The following is a 23,598-nucleotide window of genomic DNA, read 5'->3' on the forward strand; positions in this document are numbered from 1 at the left end:
AAACTGGCCCCCCTTCCTTTGCCGCAGCTACGAGGTAGCAAGATAAAAATAACGTGAAAATGGCAAGGCAGCAGGACACCAACTGAGACGGGGAAAGGATGGGTTTGGCGCCTACTATGGGCGGCGAGGTGACCGGTCATGTTATGTGATTAAATTAAATCGCGTCATGTGCACACAGGAGCTAATCATCCACGCTAAATCACTCGAAATAGCAAGACAGGGACCAAAACCCAATAGATGGTGCCGTTGCCGTTGACTACTGAAGGCGATTTATCGGCTGGCAGTGCGATGGACCGGCCTGCCCTGTGCGTGAGGACGAGCTCAACTTGGCTGGGTTGCCGGGACCAAGGGGGGAAGTCGCGTTCTGGAACGGATCGGGGCGAATCAGTCAAGTGAATCAAAAGAGTGAAACCCCACGATAAATGGTATACATTGGTTTTTGAACGAGACAGAATTGTCCTAGGTTGATTTGGAATTTTCTTTGAGGTGATGGAAGACATTAGAGTTTTTATTTGAATGAGGCAGAATCGGCCCTCCGTTTGCACACCAGCACGCAGCATCCGCTCCCTGAAAAATCAGAGGCCACGACGTCAAGCCGACATGCCCGCTGTGGACTGTGTGCGCAGCTCGCGTTTACAGTTCCCAGTGGCAAATGAATTGCAAGAGATTATTTATAGCACACAAGGCGTGGACTTCCGCCACGAGATTTTTAGCGAACTGAGCGTGGACTTCTGCTCGGCCGGGAGGCGCCGCCGGCGCCGCACGCCGTTCTCGTACAGGCTCCGTGCTTATCCCGGTGTTGAATTCCGCGACTAGCGTGCTGGATTCGTGATTGCGAAGGTTAATTACGCTCGTAATGAGAATGGAGAGGCATGGACTGGGCGCCTGCTGTGATGGCGAAGTCCATCGGTATGGGCTCTAACAGTAACTGGGCTGTTCAGGTTAAACGCCCTCATGGGCTGATGCGGATGTGTGCAGCCATGGCGGCCCAGAACAAGCGTGTGCACAGTCCAACACCAATTTCGTGAGTGTAACCATCAGCGTTACTTCATTTCTTGAGGCTCTCGGCGAACATTTGTGACCTCCAAAAAAATGCATGGACTTGTTGGATGACATGTCAAACTTTGGAGCAGAGATGCTACTATCTCATGCACTGTTCTGATCCTCGGTGGAAACCTAACGAAAGGTACTGCTCACTGCCTTGATGCTATAAGCCCATAACCATGCCTTCCATGTTTTCATTTGCAATGTTGAGCAACCAGGTATAGGCAGGACGGTGATCAAGCCTTCTGTGGTCATATCGATCATTGTCATACGTTTAATCATCCTCCCTGCCTGCGGCATCGGCGTGGTTTCAGCAGCCGCCAAGCTTGGGTATCTACCGAGATCTCCCCTGTACCGCTATGTACTCCTGCTGCAGTCCACAGTTCCCCTAGCCATGAGCATTGGTAATGCAGGTTCTACTCCTGTAGCATGTTGGTTTTTGAAATGCCTTCGCATCAAGAGGGCACGCCTCAGGTGATCATTTTTCCAATGCAGGCACAATAGCTCAGCTGTTTGACGTGGGTGAAGAGGAGTGCTCTATCATCTTCCTGTGAACGCACCTGGTTGCCGTGGCTCTGACGCCGTGGGCGACGGTGTTCATGTCACTCCTACTCTGAGCTACCAATACTGAACATCTGATCCAGCTGAATGGAGATAAGACGACAAACAAATGAGGAACACGAAATGTATCGGCAGCATTTTAAATAATTATAATTCTCATAAGATCTGGCACGTAGACTTGTTCGTGCAAAATAATTTTTGCTTTCGGAATAGACTGAATGCAGCGTGCATAACAATTCTTTCACATTAACGGGTTAGTGTCATATATAACAGCTATTTCACAGCTGCGAGTACGATCCACTCACCAAGTCCCCATGTATAGAGAAAAAACTATCCATATGCTGATTTGATATGACAAAGCCATGACCTTGTGGCTAGTGTTACAGATCGTAAATCACCAATGTTGAATTAAAGAATAGGCCCGAGAACAAAGCGATGTGGGTGGGCTGGGACATGGGCACTAATGTTACAGTCCAGCTGTACATTTTCATATGAGGGTAAGTTGCAGCTTTGGACAGTGAGACTGAGGCTCAACCACTTCCATATGAATCCTAACAGCCTGCAGGATTGCATAACTGATGTTTGTTCCGGGCTTGGTTACTCTCTGGTGTACCTCGTCAACAACCCAATCACCACCCTTGTCTCCCTTCGAAGTAAGGTAGATTGGGCCTTCTATGCCAAACCTGGTAACGGGAGGTAAAACAATGATAACAAAAGAATACACTTACCAACAGATCGTGTATAGTAACATTTGATAAAAACAACTGACATTCCTAGGTTGAGAACGAGGAAGAATAAGGCACACAGTTATATACTACTCCCTTTCATAGACCGCTTACAAGAATACACACACATACATATACACATACACATACATATACATATATATCAGTAATGCTGTTTTACACCTATGGTGTAGCATATTATTCTGTACCTACTAAACATACTACTGAAATTTTGCTCGGTAGTATTGAAATTTTGTTCAGTTGGTGTAGAATAATATGCCTAGGATGTATAGAATAATACGTTACACCATAGATGTAAAATAGCACTTGTGTATGTATATGTATATGTATATATATATATATATATATATATATATATATATATATATATACCACCCCTGGACTTTTAATCAAGATGAGAACACATAGGAGGAACTGCACGGGCTTTTAATTACTGCAGAAGGCGGGCCTCGAATTCTTCAATTCAATACTTCAGTACCTTACTGCCAAAGTACACGGTCTACCCAATATTAGGGGCGAAAAAGGTCCAACAGTCTACCATATCTAGTTTCTCCTACCAGGAGTGCTTTAAATGAACGAGAGAGAGAGAGAGAGAGAGAGAGAGAGAGAGAGAGATCCATACTTTGGGACGAAGACTATGAAACCATTTGCCTTGACTTTTACTATCCTAGCCTCAGTATCAGTTGGCCTGCATAGTAAAAAGTTCAGCGGTCAGAAAACAACGATGTACATGGTTTTTGAAGGCTTGAACAGACCTGAAGTCATTACTTTGTGCCCTGATCCTAATCACAATTTCACGTGCTATCTACTGCAAACCTATCACACACTTAAGCCACTGACAATCAAGATCTGTACCTTGTCCTGAAATATATGTGGGTGTGGAGCTCAACTGATGCTCGGCTTGCCATCTGAGCATTTCGGTGCCTGTAATTCAAGTCTGACATGATAATAATATCAGTACCAAAGCAAAATGGATTTAAAAAATTCTTCAGTGGTGCATTTGATTTCTTACTGTCAGCGATGCCTGTAAGTTGTGGACCATCCTGAAAGACCGGTGGAAGCTTCGCAATATCTAGAGCAGCAGCTAGCAACCTATGAACAACAACATCTGCAACAAAAGGATATAGAATCAAAAACAACACCACAATTTATGTCCTTGCAATGCTTGTACAGCCAAACTGAATGATCAATTATTTAACAAGTATCACAGGTTATATACAATACGTTTCACACGCAGGAGTGCTAGATCATCCATGTATAACGGCACTCCAGGTTACAAAAAAGATTAATACAACAACAACAAAGCCTTTGTCCCAAGCAAGTTGGGGTAGATTAGAGATGAAACCCACAAGATCCAACTAAAAAGATGATGAGAAAACAACAACAACAATGATAATAATAATAAAGGTACTAGTAATAGTAAAATATAGTAAAAGTAATAATGGTACAAAAAGATTAATGTTGTGCGGAAAGGCTCAGATGGTCCACCATACCGAAAGTTAATTAACTAATTAGCTTGAAGGCCACATGAAGAAAATGGTCAGCTGGAGATCATAAATGGCTTTGCATTACCAACTATCATCAATCAATCAAATCCAAATAATACCTTCAAGCAACAGAGCATCCAAGGGCAATAGAAAACTAACCAGCATATCTGCGAATAGGAGAAGTGAAATGAGTGTACAGAGGAGCTGCAAGCCCATAATGGTAATACTCAGAAAAGCTCAAACCTCCACTGCAAAAATAAACGGCCTGTGTGTTGCAACAGGGGAAGTTATATGGATATGTCCGTAATCAGTAAGTTATAAAGGCAACATCGGTATAGTAGGCTTTACTTGTGTCATGCATCTAGTGGCCAAAATTCTGACACGCTTATTGAAATATGGGTCATCACTCTGCATGTCATGCAGTAACGAGGGGTCAATATAACACTATCAAACAAGTATTACCCTGCTGCAGTCCATTAGTATCTTGAATGCAGCAATACAGAAAGTAAAATAATACAGCTCGTTCTCACCTTTGCATTATCAAGTGATTCAGCTAATGCTTTTGAGGATGAAACATCCAGATTTAGGCCAACAGAAGAGGTGGTACGAAGTAATGGCTCAAGCATCTCCTTCGTTGGGCTAGGATGGCGCCTATTGCCAACAAGAGAATGTTAGAAAATTAACAAGCTCAGAAAAAGGTCAGGAAGTCAAATGACAATTTTTTTCCTACTAAATTTGAAGAAAACGATTTGAAATATGACACAAATCTGGAGAAAAATTAAAGAAGCAATCAAATGATAATTTTGTAAATAATTCCTTGCTCAACAAGAACACTGTCATTAAAGATTGATTTGCATGACGACATGATTGAGATCAACATTTGCTGTGAAATAAGCATCCAGATAAACAGTGACTAATTATCAGTGGGCCTTTCATGTCTGCCAACACAAAGTTGCATGAGGATTATTATACTGACAAGCTGACCTAAAAGTTAGCTTTAGGTGCTAACTGCCAAAATATTGGTATTGGCACTGGGTGCATGAGTAATTGACTCATCGTATCTCCGCAACATAATTTACATTTGGAGACAGCATGAAGACATTATATGCCAAAGAGGAACCATTGATCCAGCTTGTACCAAGACTATTGTTCAGAGACATACAACCTGACTGTCTGTGGTGGCAGTCATATGATGATTTTGGCTTCCCATCTCATTGATTTGGACTGTCCTGTGAGATTGGTTTCGCTATACAACAACAATGAACTCACTTCTGATCAAATTGGATGAATCGGGTTATAGTATGATTGCATCTAGCTACATAGGCCTGAACAAACAGGTCATAAATGAGAAGTTGACATGGTCAGACTGTCACCAAGTGTATTCATTTTAATGGATAAGACAAGGTCAATAATTCCAAAGGGCTTTTCAAAGAAGTTCAGATATCTTTGAATTTGCAGAATGCAGAATGGTAAATTTAACCTGATCTGAACGTGACAAGATGAAAAACAGAACAAAAGTTTACCTTAGCAATGAACACAAGGGGAAGTGCTTCAAAATCTTCTCAGCAACAGAAACATTTGCAGCCAACATAAACTCTTCAATCATTTGATTTGCCTCGCGAATTTGATAAATTCCTGTTGAACTTCAATGTAAGTACTTTATGAATATATATTTTACAATAGCACATTGAGCTCTTACAGAACCACATACCTATGTCAAGAGGATCATGAGTTTCACTATCGATTTCAAACTTTACTTCTGCAGAAGCAAGAGTCAGAGCCCCTCTTTCACAACGTCGTTGTTTCATGATCTACATAAGCTATGAAAACATAAATCTAAAAGGTCATGTTTCAGTATTAAATACTATATTGTAACAGACAAACGCTCATTACAGTACGAGAATGGCTAACACAAGAGCAAACCTTAGCTGATGAATTTAAGTTCCGCAAGTCAACAGTTAGTGGATCGACCAAACGGCTGAAAAATGGACAATAGAAAGCAACCAAGTTCATTGATAATGTTTTTGACTTGTTAGACCAACTTCAAGTTTGACTTTCACATATAGTAATGTTCTGAGAAGGTGCAATGACAGAAGGCACCTGTCATCCATTCTTGCTTGGGCTTCTACATAAGACATTGCAGCACAAGATTTGATAACACTCTTTGTATATCTCGTGGATATGATATCAGCATGAGGAGTCATTTCCTGTAAACAGAATATTCCAAATACCAATACAACAAGAAGCGGGTATTAGTATGCTTCTTTAAAAGCCAGAGGATAGATGACAATAAGTACTCTTCTCATAATATCAGAGCATCAGAAATTGCATGGTTCTGCCAATATCCGAAACATAGGGAACAGGAACTATCGTATGAGCTAACAAGTTAGTAAGCCTTAACAGCACAAATAATCCTGGAGATGGCTTTTCTGTGGGTAAGGGTAATGCAATTTATAAATCAACTAATCAAGTGTGGATTCAGAATATTAGCTAAAAGGGGCAGCAAGCATAGGAAGAAATAATATCACAAAACAAAAAGGTAAAGTCACCTTAGTACATCGTCCAAATTTGGGACACTAATAAGTAATATAACATGCATAATGAAAGCTGAAACAGTAGGGAAACATATGCAAAATCATGCAGTGGTCTCTAAACTTGAATATAATATGGACAACCCTGAGTTCACAGGGCTAGGGAAGCAACACTGTGGACATATGTTCCATATGACAAACCTTTTTTACTTACAATATAAAAGGTAATAACAACATTGAAATATCCAAGGAATAAACATCTGACAAGTGGAAATTGCTAACAAAATATCACAAACTACACTCACCCAAATGACAGAGAATGCCAACCTCTCAACATCAGCTCAAAGAGAACAAACATCTGGAAACCAACGTAATTAAGAGAAAGTCAATTCAGCTACTACATATTAACATTACAGGCAGTATTTCTTCAATTGAAATAGTAATATTCCATTTTGGCTAATTTAGTATGCATGTCATATAAGGAGCATTGGCACCTTCAGTCACAGGCTTTGGAAGCATATCAATCCGCTGCCCAACAAGATAAACAGAGGTGCCCCTTTGCGCAGCTTCCTCATCAAGAGGGGTACCAGGGTGAACAAAATTAGTGACATCAGCAATATCTGTTCAGGCCAAGTCAAGAACTGCAATCTGCGTATCGGTAGCGCAGTGTGAAAGAACAAGTCCCAAAAAAATTGACTGCCAACGACAGAAAGATTGTCACCCAGCTCAGGGAAAAAGATGTTTTATCATAACGAGTTTCAAGCATCACCAACGTAGGTGATCACATATTGTGCAACAGCTTGCTCATGCCCATTTTTTATATGCAAATTAAGTCATTTTATGTCATTGAGGATTTTCTGTGTGTGGAAGATGGCGTTCCAATTGAAAACTAGTAATGCCCAATCATACAATTCACTATTAAGCAAATATTTCTGTTTACACCAAGCAGAGACCATACAGAATTAAGACATGACTCATGAACCGTAACCTCTGACATAACACTTCTTTTCCAATTTGATACACCCGTGTGGATATATTTATATGATGCATATTTAAGAGAATGGATTACTCCCTCTGGTCACAAATAAGTGTCCTTTTGGACATTGACACAATACCAAAGACACAACTTTGACCACAGATTTATGCTTTACTATATTTCTTTTTTGGGGGGAAATACTTACTATATTTCTAAAACATAGCGAAATTGTAATGTTATGAGACTACTTTTCAAGACAAATATACTCATATTATTTTCAAATGTTAATTCTCAATATGCAAAGAAATTATTAAATATTATGTTTAGATACCTTGATTGCACGCAACCCAAAATATAACTTTTTTAACCGGAGGGAGTACGTGTTTTGCATATTTACAGATTTACTACTTCCATTTGTAAGTAAACAATCAAGTCTATGCGACATGCCCCAAGCCAGATAAATGCAACAGAGTCTAGCCACAATTTGCACAAGTAAAACCATCATCAACTACAAGAAAGTGAAGAAGGTACATATTAACTCAAGATGACCAAGCATAAGAAGAAATGCTCGTAAGATAAACTTGTCTCCTAAATTTGAGCTGCATAGAATAATTTACAACATAAATTGATAGGATATGAACTCCAACTTCAAAATTCCCATTTGGAAGTAGCGTGCAATGTAGTGCATCATCAATATCCCTGCAACCTATACAGCAGTTGAAGCATAAGGACTCAATGCAACTACATAAAATAGCAACAGATTGCAGGCATCTTGATTAAATTACCAGGTGGGTCCACACTAAAGACTCTCACATGGTGCAAGTCTTGTCTATTAGGATTAGCCAAATCCTCAGGTGACAATGTCCAAGGCAAAGGTGGCAAACAAGCAAGGACTTGTGTAGAGAAAGGTCTAGTGTTGATGTCATTCTCTATTAAGACAACCTGCTTCATGCATAAACATCAGTTAGCATGCTACCATCAAGCACATGCCCTCACATGCAAGTCATAATGAGGTAGATTAAAACTGCAGCTCCTAAATAGTAATTGTAAATGAAACGGTACTATTCATAGCACTTGATGCAGCTGTAAATTTAAAGCATACTTGCCTCTGTTTCAGTTTCCTTGTCACCAATATTCCCAATGGTTCGTACATAGTGTCCAGATGGACATCGAGACAAAACATCCCATGAATCAACTGCAACGATAATTTTTTTGTTCAGGAGATTCTCAAGCTGTCTGGTTTGAATTCGAATCTTAGGAATTCTTCGATCTTTTGAAACAAATAGAGCATGAGCAATGCCCCCGCTACCAGCAGGCATGGACATCGGCTCCAAGGACCCACAGTACCTGCAGTACACCGGCACATTATCATTTCTATCGAGATCAGTAGTATTTATCCTAATTAGAAACCATATTCAGAACTTGTAGAAACTCACGAATTCCAATTTCGCTTGATTATACCAACAATGCGTCCAATTGGACAACTAGAAACAGATGCAGTTGATGACCCAACTGTTGATTGTGTTGAACTGGTGTTCCGAGGAGCATCATCAGCACTACTAGGAACCAGATGGACATCTTCATCTTCATCTTCTGAAAAAACAGCAAAATTCACCAAAATAAGAAAAAAAATGTATGCATTTCATTTTGTTCTTTCATGACTGAGCAATAGCATCATCATCTGCAATAAATGACTTTGACTCGTGCCATTGATCTTGTGGCAAGAGCTCAACAGCAACAATATCACCATCAAAGGCCCTGTTCATATTTGAACGGCCATGGATAACAATCTCATCACCAATGCTCTCGTTTCCAACGTATGCTTCAAATGGATTGTAACGATTAACTCGAAGCTTCCCTTGATGGTAGATTCCACAACGCAGACCAGATGTAATTTCTGACATTGGTTTGTGCTACAATAATACCAAGAAAACACAGGGGTACATTTCACACTAGATCATAAATTTCAAGAAAGCACAAGTCTATAGTTAGAATACCTCGCTGTAGATTACTTTCTTTTTGAATGGTCTAAGGTCTTCTACATCTTCCATGTTAACATCTCCACTAGTTGGAACCACCACCAAATCGAGCAAACCAGGCTGAGCAAGCAATCTTACATATGACTCAACTGGAAACAGAAATATTTATTGAGATTACCATAAAATCATTTCTTCGGTATTTTAGAAGATCCGGGCATAAATTTGTTGTAGCGCACTATCCAACAGCACCTGTCTCGGCATTAAGGCCTTCTTCAGTAGCTTTCCGTTTGTTGTCTCTGTCATTAGTAATCAGCAAAACCTTCACACTCTCACCAAGATGACTTTGGTACCAGCGAACAGCGACACGAATTGCTGAAAGGGAAAGAAACAGTAGCTGAAAAAGATCAGAGAATAAAACTATCCTATATACGATGCAAAATGAATTGTACGTGGAATAAGTGGAGATGAGCCATCAAATAAACCCGGTTAATGAAGTCATTCCGTACCTCTGTCATTACGATCATTAGGGCTCTCCCCAACCATATCTTGGACATAAGTATCCCTGTGTTTTTGTTTCAATAAGTGAGAAACTTATCTTGGCAAGGAAAAGGGAAGGTTGTCGCCAAGATGCAAGTTTTGATATAAATAGCTTACATGACTTTCAGCGATACAGAAATAGAGGGTAAAGTGCATACAATTAGATTTTATATTTTCCTGTTCTTAGGAACCTAATTCCCTCAAACATTGAAAATAACTCGATGGTGAATTGCTCTTATTAATGCCAGCATGCAGCAGCATCACTAGTTTGCTACCATGATCAACCTAGCTCTATAGAAAGAGATGTCTTATTGCCTTTTTAGCTTGCAGTTCATCCACATTTTTTATTTGAAAGAGGAAATATAAGGAAAAATATAGGCTTGTAAGAGACTTAGACACATGACAACACAAAACGATTTTTCATGATGAATCATCTAACCTTCTCAGAACATGGCCATTTTTTGCTGGCAACTAGATGATTAATTGTACATTTATAATGGATTTTGCATAGAGACATTTTCATTAGCACAATTAGGCTGATACTGCTAAAATGAGATTCCATAGTCATGCATATTAAAGGAATACGTGAGTTGAAGGAAGCACCATTGTAACACGCGATTTTTTGAAAGATAACATCGACTAGACCTGATTGACGGAACCTCAGCAATTTCTCTATAAAAATGTGGCCACAGTATCAGATGATACGAGTGATCTTACCTTAATCCTTGAATTTTCCCTAATTTTCTATCAACTCAAATATAATTCTATAACTACTCCAGTGGTTTTATCTGCACCATTCTATCAACAACAAATTTGAACCTGGAACCTTTTGGTTCATATATGAAGAGAGCAAACTGACAAAAAAACTATCAATGAACACAACATGATAGAATACAGGCGCACCTGTGTTGCTCATTGGCGAAAACGTAGAACCTCCGTGCATCGTTGGTACACAGGGCCTTAATCCTGTTGAAAACAGCAAGGTTCTTATTCTTCACCTCGTCCAGCACCACCGACAGCACGACAACATCTTCAATTGCTGGATTCTCTAACCAATCGATCTGCGACAACCCCTCGACGCATCATCCCTCCGCACCCTCAACCCTAAACCCTACGAGGAAACTAAGCAGGAGAGAGATACAAGGGGAGGGTGTGGGCTACCTGGTGGAGCACGACGTTGGTGTCGACGACGAGGATGACGGCCGCGTCGGCGCGGAGTTTGCGCTTGGCGTCGGCGTCGCAGGCGGAGCAGGAGACGGCGCCGCAGCAGACGTCGTCTCGGAGGTAGTGCTCCCTGACGATCTGCGGGGAGGGGAGGACGGGGTTAGGTAGGGTTTGGGTTGGGGCACCTCGCGAGGTGGTGGTGTCGCCCAGTAATGACCTTTTGGATGCGGCCTTGCTTCGTCTTCTTCACGAAGGACTTGCTCTGCAGCATGTTGGCGAGGTCGAAGGCGGGCGGGCGGCGAAGCGGCGGCGGCGGCAAGGGGTGTCGGGGTTTAACTGGTTCAACTAGCCTCAGTTTGAGTTTGGGTTTGGGTTCGAGTCGTTTGGGAAGGCTTTGGTTGGACTTGTGAGCTCATTTCACTTTTTTTTTTTACCTGTGAGGTTATCAAACATTCAAACTTGAGGCTTAGCCTATTTTGTTCGTTGTGAATTATAAAAAATTAAATTGTATAATCTGTATAAGTTGATGAAAGATAAATGATTGTATTGTACAATCTACATGTTTGTTTCATATCGTAGATTATGATTATAATTTATAATCTGCAAATCGAGACAAATAAGACTTAAAAAGGGAAATATAGATCCGAGCCTATGACCTCAAAAGTTCATCCATGCAATCATTTCTCAACGAAGTAGATACCTTGCTACTATTGTAGAACCTTTTAGCTATTTGTTATTGTCGGTGTATCAGGAACCAGTGGTCCCTGAGTCCTGAGATCGGGCCGGCCATCCGCCACGCGTCACCATCCCGCGAGGTCCACCCTGCGAGATAAGAAGAAGCTAAGTCCCGGGAGAAGGTGCTCGGGGCCGCCGCCTCTGGTTCCCAAGCACCCCAGTTCCCCGATGATCCGCAGAGTACAAGTACCGGGAAGGAAGTGCTCGGAAGGGTTCTCGCCTACCCCCGAGTACTGTAGTCCCCCGATGATCCAAACAGCCAGTCAAAGGCCCAATACCGTATTTAATAGGCACGCGCGGCCTGACATCCTGATATCCTGACATTCTCAGCTGTCCACGCCCTAGTGTCAGATCCTGTCATGCCCTGGCAGGGGGGCGTGGGTCCATTAAATGCACAGGTCCCGTCCGGTTTCACCCGGGTGCCTCGGGATAGCGTTGCCAAAATCGAAGCGCTCCGCCTGCCACCCTGCCCTGGCAGAAGAACAAGACAGGGTGGGCGCACCGAGCACCTCTGTGGCTACCCGGTGAGCCCTCTTAATGACGCCGGAGGACATCCGCAGTGGCGGGTAGTCGGATGCACGCCGTATTTTTCCACCGCCCCTGTCACTTCGCCAAAACGGAATGATGACGCCTTTCTCCGTGGCGCCTTGGCGTTCGCGCCCCCTCTTTCCCATTCTGGATAAGTCGAGGTCGGTGCGCCTATAAAAGGAAAGAGAGCGAAGCCAAGAGACGGACGAAGCTAGACAAGACGAGATCAAGAGAAGAGACTAAAAAAATCAAGGTGAACAAGGCAAGAAAGCCCCGACAACCCTCAAGAAGCACACGAAGCCCAGATCAAAAGGCGAAGAACATCACAAACAAGCTCAAGCCAAGCTAGAACACGAGAGCCTCAAGCTCTCTGTAGACAGCTCACCCCTGTAACCAGATACATCCTTGAAGAATTCCCTTCAAGGAGAGATATAACACTCACACAGGAGTAGGATGTTACGCCTCCGTGCGGTCCGAACCTGTCTAAACCCCAGTGCACCCATCTTTCTTGCACTAGGTTGATCATCTCCCACCACCAGCCACTGCATTTATTTCCGTTCCCATTTATTTCCCCGACAAGCTCGTTCAGGATCATCCCCCCGGCCGAATCTCTAAAAAGAGGTCTCTCGGGATCCCTGCGACAGGAGTTCATCCTCCGACAGTTATCAGTTCACTTCTTTCCCTTAACACAATGGCATGCAAACCTTCTGCGAGTTATAAACAAGTCGAGAAACATAATATATAGATCATAAGAGACATATATTGCAGATGTTATCGTACATCTTATACAATTATTGATCACAGGTTGGCATGTGATTTTGTGAAAAAAGCTTAAGGCATAGGATATTCCTACTGATCAGCCTCTGTTTGGTTCAGTTTGTGCTAACTTTTGGTTTTAGAACAGCGAATTTGGACTCATTGCATGGAGGGAAATGGAAATCCGAAAAGGGCTAAAACAGACCTAAAGAAAACAAGTGCCTTGAGCCATCCGATGAAGAGATGACGACAACTCCATCCCCGGTTGAATACTAACTAGTGATTTGCGCGCGCCCTCGCGCGCGAGCAGTAGCAGTGCTGGGAAGTGTGAACCTCTTATATGCTGTTTTTTTGACAATAGCGCATAAGTATTTTCTGACAGTAATTGTGTAGAGTTACAAGAGCAGCATTGGTGTTCAGATGTTGGTGCAAGTCGATTATACATTATGTACCTGTACATGATTATGGCTGGAAGAAGCCAGTGGCATCCTGATGTGAGTATTTTGTTATAGGTGTATATGGATGTCTTAGTACCATCTACATGAGTATATTACATGAAACGTAATTGCAGCATTGTTTCAGTGTTTGACAGATCAACAGGCTGGTTAACACAGTTTCAAAAGCTTGAGCAAAAAGGGAGAAGATTGTGCTTCATTGTGCGGCAAAAGACCAGCAGTGCTTCAAAAGCCAAAAGGTGCTCGTTGTGCCTGGAACTGGAAGAGGAAGAATCAGCAGCTTTTTATTTGTGCCAGTTGTAAGACAGTGGATGTTAAAAAATGGCATGTAGCTGCAATTTACCTTCAAGTATTGTTTTTCTGCGTGTGCGAAGCAAATGGATCGGCTGTTGGTTTTGGAGTGTCATTCTTGGTCTTTTTGCGGGTGTGGCTGTCCTCCTAAGCAAGGAAACAGGAAGTTAAAAAAATAGAGAGATGTAGGTGTGAAAAAGTATGGGAATAGAATTGAATGTAACATAAATTCATAGAGAGTAATTGGTTGTTGCAGTGATAAAGAAAGGAAAAATGTAAGGCAGTGAAAGTTTTAGGTTTTTATTTTATTTTTTTGTTTTGTTTGTGTGTAAGTGTATGAGGTGAAAGTTTTTTTATTTAATTATTTCTAGAGGGATGAGGCACCTAATAGGAGTATAAAGTTTGTTGTAGTCTGGTGTAAGAGCAATTTTTAAGTATGGTTGAAAGCTAATGGATTTGGAGGCTCTAATAATTATTTAGGAGGGTTGTTTGTAGGAGAAGCAAAAAATGAGATAATTTCTGTAGAATTGACAGCTTATTAGCCTATTTTATCTTTTTTCCCCTTGTTGATGATGTTTATTATATGCAGCGGAATAGTTTAGCACTTTTATATGGGAAGCTGTCTAGTATGGGGAAAAAATATTAGACAGTAGCTGGTTTGTGTGTGTGATGCAACAAACATAACAAGCATGATTCCATAATATAGTTGTTAGAAGCATTATGTCAATTGGTAAAGTATGAATAGTAGTTTGCAGTAACAGCAATAAAGGGCAGAAAATTGGTTAGTAATATCATGCATAAGATTGATGATAAGGTTTCTATATTATTTTGCTATGTGTGAGAAGCATTTGTTTATCTTTATTGTGCAGTTGTTAGCGGTTATATTGTTTTGAAATTGCGGTTTTATTCTGTAGCTAAGATAGATAAACTGTTATGAGCCTGTAGATAATAATAGATGCTGTTTTGGTATTTAAATGGTGTCACATGGTTAACTATTTTAGCATTGAAATATAGTAAAAGAAAAACTTGTGGTTGAATTGGCAAAGTTAGTATGTTTTAACGGCTTTCATCGAATTATGGAAGAATATAGAAGTTGATAGTAACAGTTTGTTCCACTGTTGGTTAATTTAGAATCAGGAAAATTTAGCAGTGAACTAATCTTGTGGCAAGGTTTGTAGTGTATTTTTTTGCTTGAAGCTGTATTTCAGTGATCAGCAGCTATGCCATTGTAGTTCTAATATTGTATCTCTTGCTATTTAATATTCTAAAAATTCTTTCATGGAAATAACTCAACTATGCATTAAGGATAAGTTTATGAAGGTTTTAAGGATTTGAGATGGTCTGTGCCTGTATAGGCATTGATTTTTGGTTTTTTGTGTTGATGAAGATGCTAGATACATGTATGGTGATTTGACACCAGGATAAGTGGTATCAGGTATGGTTTTAGTAAAGATTGTTGTTGATGTTTATATTGTTCGTTTGTAATTTTTCTTTGAACTTATATTTGAGTGGTTACCAGTTATGGTATTGTAGTTCTAGTATTGTATGTTTTGCTATTCAATATTTTGAAAATTCTTTCATACAAATAAGTCAACTATGCATTAAGGACAAACCTTATGAAGATTTTAAGGGTTTCAGATGGTCTCTGCCTATATGCACATTGATTTTTTTTATTTTTTTTTGTTAATCAAGATGTTAGATACAGGATGTGGTGATCTGGCACCAGGATAGGTGGTATCAACTGTGATTTTACCAAAGGTTGTTGTTGATGTTCATATGGTTTGTTTGTAAATAATGTTCTAAGCTATGTGGCAATTTTCTAATATGTGAAGGAGAACAAAAGGGTTATGATATATAGAGTATGAAGAAACATTCAATAATATAAGATGACATATGTGGCACAACAGTGAGGTTTTTTTTTTAAAAAAAAAACTTTTTTGTAATACAGCATCAGATGTAGTTTAGCGTATCATTAGTTATTTGGTAGTGCTATAATCATGAGCAAGAAGCAGTTTACATAGCATATGAAATAAATTGATTGAATGTTGAAAATTAGAAGCAAAGACTACTAATTGTGAATGTTCTGAAAATAATAAATAGCTTTGAAGGTAGTTTGTTCATTAGCAATTAAAATGTTAGAATAAAAAGAATGCAATGTGTTAGTTTTGGGAGTTTGAAGTGTACCATTTTTGAAGTATCTGTGCTGTCTTGGAATAGTCTCTTGCGGGTAGCAGAGTGTTTAGCCGCAGTGGTAGTGTCTCTGCATGTTGAATAGATAAGTAATTAGGATATCATATAATAGGTTTATAAATATTTTCACTTTGTATGTATTGGCAGTCAGTAGATACAGGAATTCAGTTTTTTTGAGTGGGGATTCATCTTGCGATAGTGAAGGTGGAGGCGTCTGCAATATCAATTCAATATATAGTATGATTAGATGATAATAAGATAATATTGTATGTGTTTGTATGTATGCTTAGTAGACTTTGGTAAGAAATGTATACTTACAGTGTTTCCTGGTGTGGCTTTGGCACTTGTTTTTTCAATTGGTTCCTGTGATGGAGACGCAGTATCTCTCGATCCAGATTGTGTGGTTGGAACAGGATTAATGGCATAAGGATCGATTGGATGATTGTGTGTTTGAGATGTTGCCTGGGTTGTTGATGATGTTGGATGAGTCAACAGATGCAGTGGTTGTTGGGAAGATGATGAGCATCTATGCTCGTGGCTTTTTGTGTATTGAAGTGTGTGCTGTTTTCCATAGGCGGTAATGACAGAATTAATTTGGTATGATTTGTGGGGGTTGTAATAGCTTTGTTCTGTTAAGGTAATTCCAAAAGTAAATTTCAAGGATACTATGCCTGCAATGTCTGGTGGGGTGTCGCTTGCAAATCTCGCTGTTCGCAGCAGTTGTTGGACTGGTTTGCCTACAATGCGGCGCCCAACGTCTCCAAAAGCTACCATTTCAGCCTCCGCTGTGCCATCATTTGCAATGAAGCACAGCTTGTATCTGTGCAAAATCGATTGGCATAGTGTATTAATAATTGACCTTTTATTTGTATGCAAAGAAAAGGGAAAGGCTGCTTACTTGAATCGGTATCCTGTGCAAGAGCATGTGTTGCATTTGTAACCGTCGCCATCTGGCATGCAGGCTCTACTGCATCTATTACATGATGGAAACCACCAGGGACTCGTTAGGACCAAGCGACTGATAGTCACAGTACAACGGCATCCACCTTCCTGTTGTTGTAATTAGTTAGTGATTGTTAAAAGACAGATGTAACAGCAGAAGCAAAATTAGTTGCACTGTGTTGTTGAGAGATAGGTGTTAGTATTATGGTAGGGAGAATGACTGCGAATAGGTAGGGAGAATTATAAAATCCATGTTGTGTACCGGGAAGTCGTATGGTTCGATTGCTTCTAAATCACTGAGATATTTATCTTCTAGCTGAAGTGGTGCTCGCAGTGATGTTTTTTCTTGCGGAGGAGCAGCGATACGATTGATTGGCAATCGGTGATTTGCAATACTGGGCACTCATGTGTTTGAACAAATGTGTTAAATATGTGATGAAAAGTGGAAGTTAAAGTGATATCATGATGTTGCAGGATTATGTCTACTGATAGTAGCATTGCATACCTGCTGTAAAATTCTTTGGCCTCTGGAATTGTAGGATTGAAATACCACCGACATGCAGTGTTCCCACTCAGATATTCTTCTCCTGTTTAAATAAAGCAATTAAAAGCAGTATTATATGATTTTCAAGTAGCAGTTTTCCTTAAGAGCTAAATCGTGGTTACCTCCGTATGTTTTCATAAGGGTGCCAACAATAAGGACGATAATTGGGGTAGTTTCTTCTTCATTGTAAACTTCATCAATGTTGAATTCAGTGGCTCGCTGCCCCCATAAAGTTAATTTGATTTCGGCGCTGCTGCACAGAAAGAGGGTTTTTTTTTTTTGTATCTTCATTGGCTGTATCTGTGGTGCACCAGTTGAGCAATCGACATATAAAGTGTAAAGGGCAAATTGGTTACCTGAGATCCTTGAGCATCACATCTCTGTTTAAAGTTGCCTTTGTTTGGTTTGGAAGCTGCACCAAGCGCGTGTCAGAAACAGCAGTGATTATGCCAAGGACATCTGAAGCAGTTGGCATACCAATTTGTCAAATTCTTGTAAGAAAAGTCAAGAGATAAAATCATTGGTTTGTAGATATTAAAATACTGACCTAAAAATTTTTTGTTCTCACCAGCATGGCTTCGTAGGTCACTGATTGTTGTAAGTTTGTAAATATATGCTGGAAATGTTTCTGTCACTTCTTTTGCCGGTGTTATCTTGGTGAAGCAGGTGAGTTCTATCATGTAGGGTCCATCAACGGGCCTGTATAGGGATTTAGCCTTCGATACTCTGAAGCGGCTGATTATATAGGTGCCGCCCTCTTGGATCAAAGTGCTTTTAGTGTCAACCTCAGAGTTAGGTATTTCAGCATAGATGGCATTCCCCTGTGTGTCCAAAGTTGCAGTGGGGAGTTAAAGTATCAAGGAAGCATTTTAAAACTATCTGTGGAAATCGAATGATGACTGTTGTGAAAGGTACATTCATATGTGTGCTGCAACAACATGCAAAATATGTAAAGAAGTATGCTAAGTTGCGTAACTGTCATAGAAGGCAATGAAAAGTTTGGTTTTTTCATTTTTTTTAATTTTTTGGATCAGGCTAATATGAAATTGTTTTGTAAGCAACAGTTATAGTTTCTTCGTTTTTTGTAATCATGGGTTGTTTATATTTTGCATATTGTTGCTGTTGCTATGTTTTTTATATCTGTAGTGTTTTTGCTGCAGAGGATAGAATCAAATGACAGTCTAAAAATGGATAGAGTATACTTGCTTGCTATAGTAATAATATATTTTTGCTATTGTCTATTTGTAGGTAAAGAGAGGAGAAGTGTAAGGTAGTGAAAGTTTCTCTCTGTTTGATTCAGAGGTAATGGATCTGGAGGTTGTAATAATTGTTTAGGAGGATTATTTATGGCAGAAGGAGCAAATGGGGTTATTTCTCGAAGCTTGATAATTTATTAAGATATCATATTTTTGTGATTTGTATGAGTTTTATTGTAGGGAGAGGAATAATTTTGCGCTTTCATATGAGAAAGTTTTCAAATGAGATGACAAGAAATACTATACGGTTGCATTTTTTAACTAACATGTAATAAATATAATAAGCATCATTTCATAGTATGATTGGTAGAAATATTTTCTCCATTGCTATACTATGCATAGCAGTATGGTGTGATAGGCAGCTATAGAGAGAGAGAGAGAGAGAGAGAGAGACAGAGAGAGAGAAAGAGAGAGAGAGAGATAAAAAAGGGAATGCATAAGATTGCCAGACATAAAGTTTTCTATGCAATGTTCCTATGGGAAAATTATTTAGGGATTACAATAGAAGGAAGTTAGATTTTATTGTAAATGATCATCTAAGCCATGCGGTAACTTCCTAACACACGAAAGAGAAGTAAAAGATTTTAATGTATAGAGGTACAAAAAACATCTAAAATATAAGGTGATATATGTAGGATAACAATGGGGATTACCATAAAAATATTGTTGCGGTATAGTATGAAGCACAACCTAGGATTTTGTTATTTTTTTGCCAGTATTATAACTACGAACAAGAGTCGGTCTGCATAACATATGAAACAAATAGAAACAATTGTGGAATACAAAAGCTAATTAGATAAGCAAGTCCAGTGGTAGAAGTTGCTTGGGAAGAACACTGCTAATACCATGGAAGTTGCAAATTGGCGTGACAGTATTCAACCATAACGAAACATTTATCATTCTTGTTGGCATGTTTTTAAATCATGAAAAGTTTTCTTGTTAATATTGTAATTATGAGCAAGAGTTGATTTTTTTGCTGTTGCTACATTTTTATATCCAACGTTTTAATCTGTGATTATGGTTTGTTTTAATTAGCGTTAATTAATAGTGTGGAGTACAGCGAAATTTTAAGCCGCTAGAATTTGGTCACTCCTGAAGTTGAAGGTTTCCTTTTTAGTCCTTCTTGTAAAATAGTGTATTAGTGTAGCCAGTTTAAAGCGTATCATGTGTGAGTACAGTTGCTACAATGATATGATAATAAATTTTTGTGGTCTAAGAAAAATAGTGTGTTTCCAATATTAGAAAGCATGGTAAAAAATAGTATGTATTTAGCGATGTAAACATGCTGTTTCTTTTCTTTTTTTTTGGAAGAGTATTTATAAAAGAGTTGATTAAAAAAAAAGCTAGCTGCGGAGAGGGAATTGATTTGATACATTCTTCGAAGCTAGTAATATGTAATGAAATTTGTAACCCAAGTCATTTTAATTCTGTAAAAGAAAGGCGTTCAGGATATTATATGCATAAAAACATTGAGGGAATGATATAATTCAATAGGATCTGCACATTGTTGGTGAAAATGTTTATGTATCTTAAAAAGGCTCCTAAAGTAGTTTTAGTATATGTTTTAGAATTAGGTGTGCTGGGAAAGTCACCATTTTATTTTATTTTCAGATCTGTTGTAAGTGATGCAAATTGCTGATAAATCATTTTAGAACGTGCATATACATTCAATTATAATCGTAGGCAAAAGGAGCGGTCAATTGTGTGGTAGAAAAGTGTGCTGATTATGTAAAAGCATATGGTTATTTTATCTATAAATGTTATGGAAATAGTCTAAGCGTTAAGCAATGATTCTAAACCTCGCACATATATTCGACTAAAATGGTAGATAAAAAGCACGGGAAATCATATGGTAGAACAGTGTGCTGAACATGTAATAGAATGTGTTGTCACCTTTTCATCTGCAAGAACAAGATCCACGTGCAGTATAGGACCATCATCAGTGCCACCACGATATTCCCATTTACGCGAAACGCATACACAAATCACCCAGTGTTTGGATTTTGGGTGTAGTGTGGGAAGCAGATCAAATGCCATAGTGAAGGCCTGTAGGTTAAACATCATTGAAAACATAAGACTATAATAATTGTGCTGTAATAACTAATGAATACAAATTATGTGCAGCAAGTAAATATAAAGAACAGGCATGGTTGAAGAATATTGCTTTATAAATATTTGTCGAGGCCAATGTTTGCTGGATCAGCAGTTGTATATATGAAAATGGCTTGTTATTTAATTTACGATGCTGCAATATACAATTGTAGATAAGAACTATAGTAAGGTTCAGTTTTCATGCAAAGCTACCTTTTATGCGTAGTGGGAGAGGGATAAGTCTGCTTTTTTTTTCCCTTGAGCGTTTGCTGTGTGTTTGTCCTTTTTCGCTTTCTTCGTTATGCAAGATATATGCTCGTTTTATGCTGTAGCGGACATAGTGGTAATATATGTCAATACTTCTTTGTAAACTATATTGCGTGTTGTGGCACTGCAGTCCCCATCGTCATCTTGAATTAGTATTTTCAGGCCACGTTTTGAAGTAACGCGAGATACTGCGACATATAATTGACCATGAGTAAATACAGGTTTTCTTAGGTAAACACCTACTATGTCCAGTGTTTGACCCTGACTTTTATTTATAGTCATAGCATAGCATATTTTTATAGGAAATTGGCGACGTTCAAGTATAAAGGGCAATTTAGGATTTTTTAGTGTTAAAGAAATGCGGGGGATCAATACAGTTTGATCTGTGTGAGTACCAGTTATTATCTGTGCTTCAATAATCATATCACCCATATTTGTAACTATTAAACGTGTTCCATTGCATAGACCACCAGATTGGTTTAAATTGCGAAGCAACATTATTGGTACTCCTTTTTTAAGATTCAATTTATGTTGTGGGAAATTGTTTCCATTCAATGAGTTCAAAAATTCAATGGGATACAATAGGTCATATGAATCGTGGACAGCCTGTGCTTTGGATATTTTGTCGCAGCTTAAGTATTCTTTTTCATCACTGGAAATAAGTGATACTATATGTGTGTTGATTTGATCAGACAATTCATTTGTTGGAGTTAGAATAGCCCTTGCACGAAGGTATCCAATATCAGAATAGTTTTTCTTTAGGTCTGTGTATACAGCATCAACTAAGCAAGTGATTTTATCATCATTGGTTATGAGCAATAGCTCTTGAGGTATTTTTATCCATGTTGGCTCTAGTTCACCTTCATGTGCTGCTGCCTCTAATTTGCCTTCACCCAGGTCTAGCACCCATTTGCTAAATTCAGCAATTTCTTGTTGAGCCTGCGGTTCTAAGTTTGAAGAGAGGAGCCTCATATTTTTTGTTAATGTTAAAATAGTAACGTTGTTCCAAAGGGGCGAGTTAATTATCGCTGCATTTACGATTTGTGCCCTAGTGCCACCTTCAATGACTGGTAAGATTTGCCTAAAATCACCTCCAAGCACAATGATTTTACCACCAAAGGGAATTTGTTTTATATGTGGTGATTGGTATGATAGCAGATCTCGAAAGGTTCTATCCAAAGTTTCAAACGCTGCTCTATGTGTCATTAAGGCTTCATCCCAAATTATTAATGAGGCTTCTTCAATGAGTTCTGCAAGCATAGTTCCTCGTTTAATATCACAAATGGTTGCATCATCTATATCACAAGGAATTTTAAATCGGGAATGCGCGGTTCTACCACCTGGCAATAGCAATGATGCAACACCAGAAGAAGCAACTGTAAGAACAATTTTTTTACGCGCTCGCAAGTATGTGACTATGGCATTCCATAAATAGGTTTTACCAGTACCTCCATAGCCAGAGATGAAGAAAAATTCAGGAGTATTGTTGAGAACCGCGTCTGTTATACGTGTAAAAGCATGTTTCTGGTCATCATTAAGGGCTGAGATTAGTCTATCAGATTCAAGTTGTAGTTCATCAATGTCATATGATAATTCTTCATCTATGAATCTATTGTAACACGCTGTTTCAAAGTTGTTTGATTTGTGCGGTAAGTTATAATCTCTAATTCTGCCACCATTCTTTGCAATTAGGGTTGAAAGGTCGTCAAGTAAATAATCTTTTAGATCAGAATCACGCATCTGATAGTTTTGATTACCAATGGCCTCTCTAAATCTATATTGGATATCATCGGCTAACGTTTGCCAAACCTTTTCAAAAAATGTGTATTCGTCATTGATCTCACAAAATAGTAACATTGTAACAAATAACTGTCTAAGCTGCGTAGAAGTAGCCCAAGTTGCTGCCTCATCAAAAGCATCATACCATTCTTGATCATCACCGAGAAGGCCACGGGAATTGCATGCCTCTTTAAATGTTGTATGTGTAATACCATTGTATGTTCTAATATCATCATAACTTTCTGCGCCTTTGACAATCATTAATAACATTCTAAGATAATATCGCTCGCCAACAGATGGATGTACATAGTATAAACGGCCTATCTTTGAACCTAGTTGCCTAGGTTGCCACGTTCTTGATGTGTCATCCCACCGCCACTTTGAAGGGAATTCACAGTATGTCAAGTTTTTTGCTTGACGATATATTTGGTTAGCGCTGAACCATTCAGTTAACATGGTTTTGCGCAGAAATTCTTGAGAAACTATATCAGCTAAATCAGCATCGGCATTGTATGTTATATTATTTTCATGTGGCAAATGTACAGGGAGTCTTTCTATCGCTGGAAAGTGTCTATGAATATCAAATCCAAATACGCGCCAACATGCGTCTTGCTCACAAATGTAGCGACAATCCAAATATTCTTTGACTTCATTTGTAGTTTGAGTGTTATTATCGTATGGTGCATCTTGGCCATTTCTTATTCTTTCAATGTATACTTTGGCACAATCTGGACCTTTT

At 39.2% G+C, this 23,598-nt stretch overlaps 1 protein-coding gene across 1 annotated transcript; it reads right to left on the minus strand.

The window, feature by feature from the left end:
* Window positions 1–1,841: 1,841 nt before the first annotated feature.
* On the minus strand, window positions 1,842–11,460 carry LOC133911496 (exosome complex exonuclease RRP44 homolog A-like). The gene is given in 24 exon segments (XM_062353755.1): window positions 1,842–2,288; window positions 2,974–3,039; window positions 3,207–3,288; window positions 3,364–3,459; window positions 3,998–4,103; window positions 4,187–4,246; window positions 4,369–4,489; window positions 5,362–5,473; window positions 5,550–5,649; window positions 5,762–5,816; window positions 5,939–6,045; window positions 6,675–6,727; window positions 6,864–6,985; window positions 7,979–8,051; window positions 8,131–8,287; window positions 8,452–8,692; window positions 8,782–8,939; window positions 9,019–9,258; window positions 9,343–9,473; window positions 9,574–9,696; window positions 9,831–9,886; window positions 10,765–10,922; window positions 11,023–11,163; window positions 11,243–11,460. Coding segments are annotated over 24 exon segments (2,808 nt in total). The 5' UTR covers window positions 11,297–11,460; the 3' UTR covers window positions 1,842–2,092.
* Between the last annotated feature and the right edge of the window lie 12,138 nt (window positions 11,461–23,598).

Source organism: Phragmites australis, chromosome 3 (assembly GCF_958298935.1).
Source record: "Phragmites australis chromosome 3, lpPhrAust1.1, whole genome shotgun sequence".
NCBI classification, from domain to species: domain Eukaryota; kingdom Viridiplantae; phylum Streptophyta; class Magnoliopsida; order Poales; family Poaceae; genus Phragmites; species Phragmites australis.